This window comes from Pongo pygmaeus, chromosome 1 (genome assembly GCF_028885625.2).
Source record: "Pongo pygmaeus isolate AG05252 chromosome 1, NHGRI_mPonPyg2-v2.0_pri, whole genome shotgun sequence".
Taxonomy (NCBI): domain Eukaryota; kingdom Metazoa; phylum Chordata; class Mammalia; order Primates; family Hominidae; genus Pongo; species Pongo pygmaeus.
In genome coordinates this window covers 151,590,772-151,602,868 of record NC_072373.2, presented here as the reverse complement: position 1 = coordinate 151,602,868, position 12,097 = coordinate 151,590,772, and the positions used below count along the sequence as shown (strand labels likewise).

General features: G+C 35.1%; 1 protein-coding gene across 4 annotated transcripts in view; it reads left to right on the top strand.

The window, feature by feature from the left end:
- Window positions 1–11,835, top strand: part of PTGFR (prostaglandin F receptor) — a 119,494-nt gene extending 107,659 nt beyond the window's left edge. For 2 of the 4 annotated variants that reach the window (XR_010124189.1, XM_063653789.1), the window contains exons 4-5: window positions 7,945–8,238; window positions 10,296–11,835. Coding sequence is in view for 3 of the 4 variants with exons in the window: in XM_063653789.1 (XP_063509859.1) it covers window positions 7,945–8,226 (282 nt within the window). In the remaining variant the exon portion in view is untranslated. Of the gene's footprint in view, window positions 1–7,944 lie in introns of all 4 variants that reach the window. The other 2 variants (XM_063653784.1, XM_063653796.1) reach the window with 1 other exon arrangement.
- The last annotated feature ends 262 nt before the right edge of the window (window positions 11,836–12,097 follow it).

Sequence of the window (12,097 nt, the reverse complement as noted above, 5' to 3'; positions counted from 1 at the left end):
TTAAAAATTCCCATCAAATAAAATAGACAGATGCACAGGGAACCAACACACACATTTCAGTAGAGAGATAGGTCCCAAAACAGTGAACCAACAAATGCATTTTAATACATAGTTAGATGTCCAGGCACAGTAAGCAACACATACAAATTTCAATAAATAAGTAGATGCCAAGGCATACATTTCAACAAGTAGATGGATGCTGAGACCGTGAACTAATACACACAGTTTCAATAAGCAGATAGAGGCTGAGGCACAGCGAACCAACACACACATTTCAATAATGAATAGATGTCCAGGCACAAAAGGCCTATACACATTTCAATAAGTAGATAGATGAGAAAAAATTCTCATTAAATAATTAATTATTGTACCACAACTTTAAGAATGCTTTGGAAAATCTTTCCAAACTACTGTAACAATAAACTAAATGGGCCAGTCGGAAATTTCTTGCTGGAAAAAACATAATGTGTTATAGGAGAGATGGTTTACTGAAACACCTAACTGGTATGGTCTGCTTTTGCTATTAAAACAACGTTGCCAGCGGTCAAATAAAGTAGCCTTTTATTCCTGAATCATTGTACCTCCAATATTACAACTAATTACTGGACTAGTTTTTTCTTTAATTCATAGATGGGATGCTAATAATTACTTCAGTCATGATATTTTAGATAAACATTTTTTATTAGGATGAAAATGTCTTATGCATCTATTATTACCAATATTTGGAGCATAACTAATATTTTCTTAGTGTAACTATGTGTTTGATGTAGGTAATCATATCTGGAATGAGTCAGAGTTTCAAAGTAAAATGCCTCAAATTCCTTTTGTGCCAAAGCAAGGCATATATACAAACATAAGATTTTATAGATGTGTTTTCTTCTTCTAAGACTTGTAATTTGCCTACTGATATTTTAGTTTCCACCACTGCCAAGGAATAGAAATAATAAAATAAGGATAACTCTTGGGTGAATACAAAAGTTTGGATTAAAAAAGTAAAAACAAAGTCCAAAAGGACATCTGAATATTAGTCTAAAGCAGGGGTCCCCAACCCCCAGGCTGAGGCCTTTTAGGAACTGGGTTGCACGGTGGGATGTGAGTGGCAGGTGAGCAAACATTACCACCTGAGCTCTGCCTCCTGTCAGATCAGTGGTGGCATTAGATTCTCATAGGAGCACAAACCCTACTGTGAACACATGGGAGGGATTTAGATTGCAAGCTCCTTATGAGAATCTAATGCCTGATGATCTGAGGTGGAACAGCTTCATCCCCAAACCATCTCCACCGCCAAGGAAAAATTGTCTTCTATGAAACTGGTCTCTGGTGCCAAAAAGGTTGGGGACTGCTGGTCTAAAGAATAAGAGAAAAAGAACTACTGAAATGAAAATCATGCCATTCATCATGGGACAGATAAGAAGAAGGAAGATAAAAGGTACTGAGCATTGTTTTATTTCATCAATCACTATTAGTGAATCTATTAGTGATACTTTTTTACAATTACCTTTTCATTCTGGGACAGATAGCTGTCCTCTGCACATTCATTGTTTTGACAGCCATCCTTCTAAAGGACACCTTGGTTACGTGGAGTTTAACTCATTTGATTTTCCTATTGGTTATATCTGTTGTTATGGGCACAGGAGATTTGGAACAAAACGTTTATTAGCACAAGTTCCTACTTTTTTAAAAAGATGCTAGTAAAAATATAATTTTAGAAATATTGGATGAGAGCATGCTAGAATCAGCTTGAAAGACAACTAGACATAGGCAGATGGCACTAGAATCATAGAGAATTAAAAATGAGCTCTCCTAGTGCCACGGAGGCTAACACACAAATCCTTAGTCATCATCTCCAACTATTCAAATCTTGACTCCACCACGTTTTTGTTTGGCTTGACCTAGAGCAAGTTAACCTCTCTGTACCTCAGCTTCATCTTAAAGTAGAGATAATACTGCTTCTCTCAGAGGTGTAGCGGGATTAAATGAGATAATAGATGTAAAATATTAAAACAGTGCCTGAAACATAGTAAGTACTCAATAAATGTTAGCTATTTTTTTAATCATCTTATTCGTAAATATAACATAGCACCACTGGGAATGGTGTAGTGGAAGATAGACTTGAAATCTAGATAGACTTGGGCTGAAATTTTGCCTTTGCCACTTACCAGCAGTGTGAACTTGGGTAAGTTAATGTGTCTGTGACTTGGCTTTCTTTTTGGCAATATCAGAAAGATAGCAACCACCTCTGGGGGTTTTAGGAGGATGAAATGGATTAAAATATATAAAGTGATAACATGACTTTTTCCTCCCCTTTCCTCCTTCCTTGAGGACACATTGGGCTAAAGAAATTCCATGATCCCTGCTGTGCCTAAGCCACCCCAGTGGACCTGGTCTTCTTGCACCACCCCTGTGGCTGGAGGTTTGAGATACTGACAGGTATATTTGATGGCCAGCAGTAGGTGGGTCAAAGCTTCTTTAAGTTGAATCAAACTAATTGATTAGTCAGTGAGTTTGATTTAACAAGATTGAACTAACAACCTATTATGCAGAGGATGCAGGGATGGCAGAGTTTCTTTAAACAAGAGCAAGTCCTCTAAGACAGAGACATCTCTGTTGTAGCACCTTGAATCCCACCACCTCCATCCCAGTTCCCAAACCCTTCTGGGATCTGGCCCAGGTAGGAGTCTCTACATCCCTGCTTCCTTCTCTTCACCTGCACCAGTGATCTTCAATTGTGGCCCTTCCTTAAGAACAGCAAAGGCTTATGGGGAGATGTAAGGTTTATCACCATAACAATTAAAAAAGTTAAAACTCACTTTAACTTTACTAGGATTTCTTATCTTGACTAAATAGAAACTTTTGGGCAGACTAGAAGTTAAAGGTCATAGACAGTCTGAGGAATTCCTTGAAACAAAAGTTCATATAAGTTTTCTTTCCTTTTATTTATTTATTTATTTTTTTTACCTTAAATCCAACTTGACTCTTTGGACCTGAGGTTGCCTGGCCTTCTTTCTGTTAACCTTCCTAACTCCTGTGCTTGTAATTGCCTGTTTCTTCTTGTCTTCCCCAACTCAGCTGTAGGAGTCTCTTCCTAATGATGTTGTACAAAGTAGAGGAGTAGGATTTGAGAAAGTTAAAGACATAGTTCCTACCCTCAAGACACAAGGGACTATTATACACATACTGACATTATCTCATTTCAATATGTTCTACATATTATACTGATATTATGTTTATCAATATTAAAGGAGTGGTGTCACACCTAATGGCTGTATAGAATGAGACATTACTCAGCTACAGAGAGATCAAGAAAGGTTTTCTGCAGAAGATGGGACAAGGATAGGAAGTTTTAGATAGGTAATTTTTAGTGATGGAAGGGCAGGGAACATGGCATGTTTTTGGCATTTGTGAAATATTTTGTAACTAGAGTAAACAAAATGCAATAAGAAAAACAAATAACTAGAGACTGGAAAACCACTTAGGAGCCTATAATATGATGTTTGCTTTTAAAGCGATAAGACACTCAACAAGAAAGGACAGAAAAACAAGGTGTGGATGGAGAAGCAACATGAAAGTGGATCAAACAACTTATACATGGGTGCTGGCTCAGACTTGACATCTGAGGCTCCAGAACTGGAAGTTTATGCCATCAAGTAAATTCATTTATGTGTATATATATATACATGTATATATGTGTATATATATATACATGTATATATGTGTATATATATACATGTATATATGTGTATATATATGTATATATGTGTATATATATGTGTGTGTATATATGTGTGTATATATGTGTATATATATGTGTATATATGTGTATATATATGTGTATATATGTGTGTATACATGTGTGTATATATGTGTGTATATATGTGTATATATGTGTGTATATATGTGTATGTATATACGTGTGTATATATATGTGTATATATGTGTATGTATATATGTGTACGTATATATACACACATATATATACACACACATATATGTATATATACATATATACACACACATATATATACACGCACATATATACATATACACATATATACACCTTTTTGTTTTTTGAGACAGAGTCTCACTCTGTTACCTATATACCTTTTTGTTTTTTGAGACAGAGTCTCACTCTGTTACCCAGGCTGGAGTGCAGTGGTGTGTGATCTCTGTTCACTGCAACCTCTGCCTCTCGAGTTCAAGCGATTCTCATGCCTCAGCCTCCTGAGTAGCCGGGACTACAGGCATGTGCCACCATGCCTGGCTAGTAAATTCATTAATATCGAGTCACAGATATGTCACTGTAACTCCACATATATATGTATATTTATATATCTGTATTTTCTAAGTATTTGAATAATTTGAAAAATAAGCAAGGAAAAGTGAAGGCTGTCTTACTCTACATATTCACTGAGTAAAAATATTAAGCAAGAGGTTATTTCTTGTAATGTACTATGAACTAGGATCAGTTCACAAGGGAATATGCAAGGGAGAAAGTAGCTAATGTAGTCCTGGAGGCACAGATAGGAGTAGTTTGTCCAAAAGGAAATGATGCTCCATTGAGCTTTGTAGTTATTGGACCATATATAGAGTTAGTTTATTTCTGTCCAGTGTATTTTCTTAAAGAAAGATTGAGAAACTAGAGTATAAGAGGTAGGGGTTTGCAAACCATTTTGTATGAAAAGCAGTTGAAGAACTATAAGACTAGTATTATTTTAAGATATGTGAAAGGCTGACATTTAGTAAATGGATTCATTATCCCATGATGCTCTAGAAAACTAAATTAAAATATGTTGAGTAAATTTTAGCTTCTGGTAACAGAAAACATTCTACAACTCATACAGCTCAAATGGAAAAGATTTTTTCTTGAGTAGTGCTGAGACTTTCTTCTCACATACTTAATGACATCCCTAAGTAATTTCCGCTTTGTATGGAAGTCTGGACTAGATAACATTTTCCTGTACCCTGTAAGATTTGTGATTCTGTCTTCTCATGAGAGGTGATGTAGACAGTCCCCTGTGTGCATAATAAATGGAGCCCATTGTTTCCTTCTGTTCTCAGAATCCCTTCAGTTACATTTCTGTTTTAGTCACATTAACTTGGGTCTTGGCGGTAGTGCCATCTACCACAATGCCTAGATACAGTAGACACTCAAAACTACTTGCTGCTGGATTGATTTACGTTTATGAATATGCAGAGGAACGGAAGCATAATTATGAAATTTACCATTGCTTTGAATAGTAAACAGCCACAGAGCCCTGACTCTGGCCAACAGATGTACAGACAGATGGGGAGAGATGATGCGATAACATCCAGAATAAAACCTTAGCAAACATGGGCTCTATTATCTATGAGTAAAGTAGCCTGGCAGATTCATTAACTTTGGTGACGTTAACAGTTGATAGAATTGTTTTAGGTGACCCAAAATGAATGGAGATTCATTGTATTACCAACCCATTTTATTCTTTGCAACCTGGCAATGAACATATACTATCCTTCCTCCATGCTTCTTTGACCTCATTCTTTCTCTTATCTTAGTGTCCAGTGTTTTACAGTTATCAGGTGAATTAATTTTTTCATAGAATATTCAAATACTTTGTCCTGTCTACTTCTCAGAATTCTAATCATCAACAAAGATATACAACTGTAATGTGCCAATGTTCACAGGAAGAGATTTTAGAAAATAACCCATATTCATTTAGCTCCATGTACTGGGTAGCCCTTGGAAACTGTATGAAAGACTGTGTGTATGATGAGACTCTGTGCATAAGTGTCTAGAATATAAGTGCAGGTGGGCTAGACAGAGAATAATATTCTCAACGCTTGTCAGGAGACTGTTGCCAGAGACCAGAGAAAATGGCTTCGGATTGCTTTTGTCGAACCAGCTTGCAGACATCCTTGTTCTGACCCCAGCTCTCACATGTCTCTTGCCAGCCTTATCAGGGCTTCAGTTTTCCAGGAGATTCTGTGGTAACTTCAGTGCTGCCCTACTCACATCCATAGAGATGTACACAAATAATCCACATTAGTTTTGATTCTTTAGTAAAATAGTATATTTCCAAAAATTTCTTAGGGAAAAAAACATAATTTATAAAAGCAATGCATGATCTATCTAAAAAATTAGTGAATTTGAGACAAACAAAATGAGGAAATCAAAAGTCTCTGTAGTTCTGCTGTCTAGAGTTAACCAATGAAAACAATGACATACACTCCAGGCTTTTTTCTATGCACAAAATTACATACTTGGGTTTTTTTCAAAAATGGAATCACACGATCAATACAGTTTGGCAATTTGCTTTTTAAAAGGTTAACACTGAATCACAAACATTAAAGTCCGCATGTATCTCAATTATGTGAAAGTACTATAATTTATCTTCTGTTGGATACTTAGGTGGTTCTGAATTATCAATATTATGAATGTATTTGTTATTACTAATATACTAATGATAAATGATATTTCTTTTACAGAAATACTCTCCCCACATTTATTGGTGGCTGAATGATTAGTACTTCTCCCAAGTCAGACTGTGGAATAACCTCTTTCCAAGGCTGGGGTTAGGGGTTAAAGGTGGGGAGAGAGTAATGATGAGTGCTTGGGCAGTGCCCTAGTGTTCTGGGGAGAAGCCTGGGCACTGGGCTCCCTCAGAAGAGGACTCCATGTCTTCCCACATCTGGTGACCACACTGCTGTTTGTAGAGGAGAGAGGAGAATCAGAGACATGTGCGTCATGTAACTCAAAACAAAAGGAGTTACACAAACAAAAGCTCAGAAGGGCATGGTGCATCTGGGAAAGATGAGGCCTTCACAGTGGTTGTATCATAGGGAATTTGCAGGGAGATGAGATTATAGAAGTAGACTTCAGATGCATCATCAAGGAGCTAGCTGAGGAGTTTGTACTTTATTGTGTAGACAATGAAAGTTTTGATAAAGAACATTTATTCTTCAACCATTGGTATCATCAGGTCAAATTAAGATATACATTTCTTTCTAGTAATGGGTCTTGATTTTCTTTGTATTTGTGTTTTGGTCTTTGTTACATCATCTTTTAATGGTGACACAATGGCCCAAGCTTCACTTTTCAGTTTTACCTTTTGTTTACTTATTTCTTATTTGTTTGTACATCCAAGATGTTTTCAAAGCCACCTTATTTGTTCCACAACTGTTTGTTTGGAAGTCAAAGCTGGGATCAGTGATTTGCTTAGTTCTAACATGTAGCTGGGACAATTTATAGAACTGATTCCATGAAATGATCTCTTCAAAATCATGGGTGGTCAGGAAATGGACACATGAAATCACAAAATACATTGTTACAGTTAAGTCACAACTGTAGTGTAGAGAGAAACTCCTTTCCTCAAAGTCCTTAGAAAATTCCATTGCATACTTTTTGGAATATTTTAGCCAAGTTAAGGCTAGGGCTAAGAGATGTAGAAAGGGAAATAGAAAATTGAAGAGAGTGGTATCCTTGTAGTTAACAAGCAGAAAATCTCAAAGTAAAATTTGTCATATACCATTTGCAAATTAATATCAGATGCTCTAAATTCATTTTGTAAAACTATCTGTTAGCTTATCTATAATTTATTTATTTAAAAATACTTCATTGAAATAAAACAAATGTGTGTTGGCTTTGCATTTACTATTCTCAGAAGTATGAGAAGGTCAGTTACTGATAGCAATGTTTGTTCTCCCTTAGGTGATTCTGTTTATGCATATTTGACTTACTATAGAAGTTATCATTTTTGTAGTTCTAATGTCAATTTGAATTAAAATGATTCAGTTGTCTCCATCAGTGTTTCTGCTATCATTCATTTCTTTTTGTCAGTATTTTGCACAATAGCATCACTCTGTGGAAAGTGAAATGAATGTCATCTAGCATAGCTAATTTTTAAAAAATTATAGGATTGAAAAAAGGGCTGCATCAACTAATTTCCCTGTTTTCTTTCTTTCTAGGTGACAATGGCCAACATTGGAATAAATGGAAATCATTCTCTGGAAACCTGTGAAACAACACTTTTTGCTCTCCGAATGGCAACATGGAATCAAATCTTAGATCCTTGGGTATATATTCTTCTACGGAAGGCTGTCCTTAAGAATCTCTACAAGCTTGCCAGTCGATGCTGTGGAGTGCATGTCATCAGCTTACATATTTGGGAGCTTAGCTCCATCAAAAATTCCTTAAAGGTTGCTGCTATTTCTGAGTCACCAGTTGCAGAGAAATCAGCAAGCACCTAGTTTAATAGGACGGTAAGTCTGTGTGGGGCTAGAACAAAATTAAGACATGTTTGGCAATATTTCAGTTAGTTAAATACCTGTAGCCTAACTGGAATATTCAGGCTTCATCATGTAGTTTTAAGATACTATTTTCAGATTCAGGTTTTGAAATTTGTCAAATAAACAAATAAAAATTTGTACATTTTTCACTTGTTTTTGCCAATGGGAGGTAGACACAATGAAATAATGCCATGGGAGTCACACTGAAAGCAATTTTGAGCTTATCTGTCTTATTTATGCTTTGAGTGAATCATCTGTTGAGGTCTAATGCCTTTACTCAGCCTATTTGCCAGAGAACATCTTAATGCGGCCTGCATAGTGAAATGGTTATTTTGAGATCACCGCTCTGTAGCTAATCCTTATAAACTAGGCTCAATAAAATAAAGCACTCTTATTTTTCGATCTGGCCTATTTTGCCCCTCATTGTGTAGCCTCAATTAATACATGCATGGTCATGACACCCGGAATTCATGACGGTTTGTTATAACAACCTCTGTATATTCCAGGACTGGCAGACAGGTTGCCTGATCTTGCAATCCTATCTAGAATGCGCCCATTCTTGTCATATTTGACAAATAGGACTACCTACATTTATTATTATGAAGATCGATTGTTGTTGGAAGTGTTTTTTCATGTCATAGATTAGCAATTTTCAAATAATCATTTTTTTCTCTGAAAATTTTATGCATGATTGCACAATAAATAATTTTTAGAGAAACAAAGGCTCTATCTCAGCACATTGATGGGCAACTAGAATTACAGCAGTTTCAAAACTCTACCATGGATAATGCAAACAAACAGAAGCTACATGCCAGTGATAGGTGCAAAGAATATTGGCAAAAGGTGCTTTACCTTGAGCCATTATTTGTGTCAGAGAACAAAAGAAACATAATCAATATATAAAATTCAAAGACTATCTGCAGCTAGTGTGTTTCTTTTTTACACACGTACACACACAGACATCAGAAAATTCTGTTGAGAGCAGGTTCATTAAATTTGTAAGATGGCGTATTCTAAAGCCTGTGCTACCAGTACTAAGAGGGGAAGACTGGCAATTTGCCAAGCACTTGGGGATTATTATAACAATTAACTAGGAGATCAAGAGATAATAATCTCTCCCCAAATTTTCCAATAATTGAGACTTTTTCTTTGCTTGTTTGTGTAATTCAACCAAAAGAATTTCAGTACTCATTCAAATTGTCCTAGGTCTAACAGAAATTAGGGTAGGTAGTCCTGCTTTGTAATAGGGAAATGCATTTCTGTATAAGAGTTCTTTGCTTTCATTAACTTGGATTCATTTAAAAATTAATCTTCCCTGTTAGGCTGATTTCAGATTCTCTAGGAAATCTGTGTAATTCAATGAGACTTAAATTATTACGCTCATAAATATCTGCTTTTGATTGGTAATTTACATTGGAAGTCATGTTAACTTTTAGTGATTTTTTTGTAAATTCCCATAAATAAATTAAAAGGAATTAAGCAAATAGCCTCACTGAAGATTTAAAGGCAATAATTTTTCAATAAGTTTAAAGAAGAGAAACACAAACATATTGGCACATGATATTCTTATTTTAAGGCCAGTAAATAATTAATAACACAAATTTAGGTTATTCTCATTTATAGAGCACATAGTAGATGCTTGATAAATACTTGCCAGGTTGAACTACAGACAAGAACCTCTTGGTGCAAAATGAACAGAGAATTGCAAAGTTTTGTGCAGTTTTTAATTTAAACGGACAGTTATAGGTTTTTGTAGTATATATGAGTGTATGTATGTATATACACATATGAATATGTGTGATATATATTTCTATAGTACATATGCTTTAAAAAAAGCTGCTGCAATTAGTGACTGTTACTACATTACATAAATGTTCTCATTTGTTTCAAGAAATCTTAAAGCCCATAAGACCTTTCAGATGGTTTATTTGCTTTCAGAGGAGAATTTATTTCATACAGTTACTTAAGAGTGTTGATGTCTTGTGAACAGAGATATAAGGAACCATTCTCCATCTTCCTCATCATGCTAGGTACAATGCTTCTGTGAATATTTCCATGTATTTTGACTGGGGAGAGGCATGGAGAAGAAACTCTCATTCAGGGGCTCCAGCATCCTTCTCCTTGAGGCTTCTAAATAAATGGCAGAATTCTTGCTGTATTGCCATGATGTCACCCTGGCCATGTGTACTGACTTGAGGAGATCTTGCAACATGGCCATGTGCAAGGATTTAAGGAGTGAGAGAGAAGTGTACATATCTTAGGAGGGTTACCTATGTTATCTGAGTATAGGTTTGGGTAACCAAATTGGTCTTAAAAATGATGTTAACCCAAGAAGTAGACATCAAAAATTAAAAAAAAAAGGAATGTGTTTTCATTGTTTTAAGTTTTTCTTCTGAGTAAAACAAAATTATAGAAAACAAATGCAACAATGTGTACATCTGACTTCAGAGTTTTATTTCTGTTATTATATGTGTTGCATGTAGCTTGGCGATTTACTGTATAATGAATAATAGACTGGAACATCTACCAATAACTTTCATATAAATCTTCAAAGTAGAAGTGTATTTTTTCAGGTTTCTGGAAATATATAGTAAAATAAATAGTACAAATAGTTTCAATAAATTTACCAATTTGAGTGTTTTCAGCTCTATTTCAAAACTCATAACTAATCTTCAGAATTACTGAATTTCCTTTTGAACTGGGTAAGGCATTGTCCAAGCAACTTCACATACTATTTAAACATGATTTCTCAGTAATTATATATTCTGGGCAAATAACCTAAACATGTCAGGATTTTTACAGGTCTTAGTGAATTTTTCTAAAAAGATGAGACAAAAGCAAAAATATCACACATAGGTTTTTATGACTATGAATACAAAGATAGATAATGCTGATTCACAATTAGCTATGGGTACATCCAAAACATCAGACCTTTTACTGATGGGTTTAACTAGGTGAAAGAAATGGGTCCTTAATTTTTTTTTTTCCCTAGAGGCAGAAAGTTGCTTCTAATTATCTATATAGCTAAAATGAAAAATACCTGAAAGTTAATACACACATATGTAGATATATTTGTGTTATGTGATAAATGTTTCTTGTTTGCACACTTTTGGACTTGAGAAATCTGCTTTTGTTTTGTGCCTACTCTGAGTTTAGAACCCAAATAAGAGCACTTGTTAAATATAGAGTGTACTTTTTGTTAAAACGATTGCTACTTCACCTGTATACAATCATTGCTCCAAATTAAATAACTGTTTTGGGTCAGAATATAAATGCTGGGAATATACATTTTATTACTTCTTAGTCTAGGTGTCAAAGATTTTACCACCTGGTAAATAATGTTGGACTTCAACTTGTTACTGGCACATTTTAATAATAGATGAAACATGTTTTTCTTTGTTATGTGAATAAATGTATGTTGTGCTCTTCATACTTGTTGGATTGTATAGAGATTAAATATTGATATGTATATTTTGTTGTTTGCTTTGGTATGCAACTCATGTAATTTTAGTGCTTTGACTAGCTTAAAACTTCAAACAAGTAATTTTATAATAAAGTTGGACTAATGTTTTTCAAGAGTGATTATTTTTAGGAGGCCCATATAAAACTTGAAACGCTTGAACCTAAACTCCTGTTTTATCTGCTACTGGATGGGAAGAATTTCAACTTATTTTCCATTATTACCTTTTGCTCTCCCACCCTGCCCCCACTCTTTTGTGATATCTTCACTCTTTTCCCTGTGCCTCAACTTACCTAGGCAAGTCATAATTTAGATAGAAATCTGATTTCCCAAACCTCCAGGTTTAGATATATCATTCAGAAAAGCCTCAAT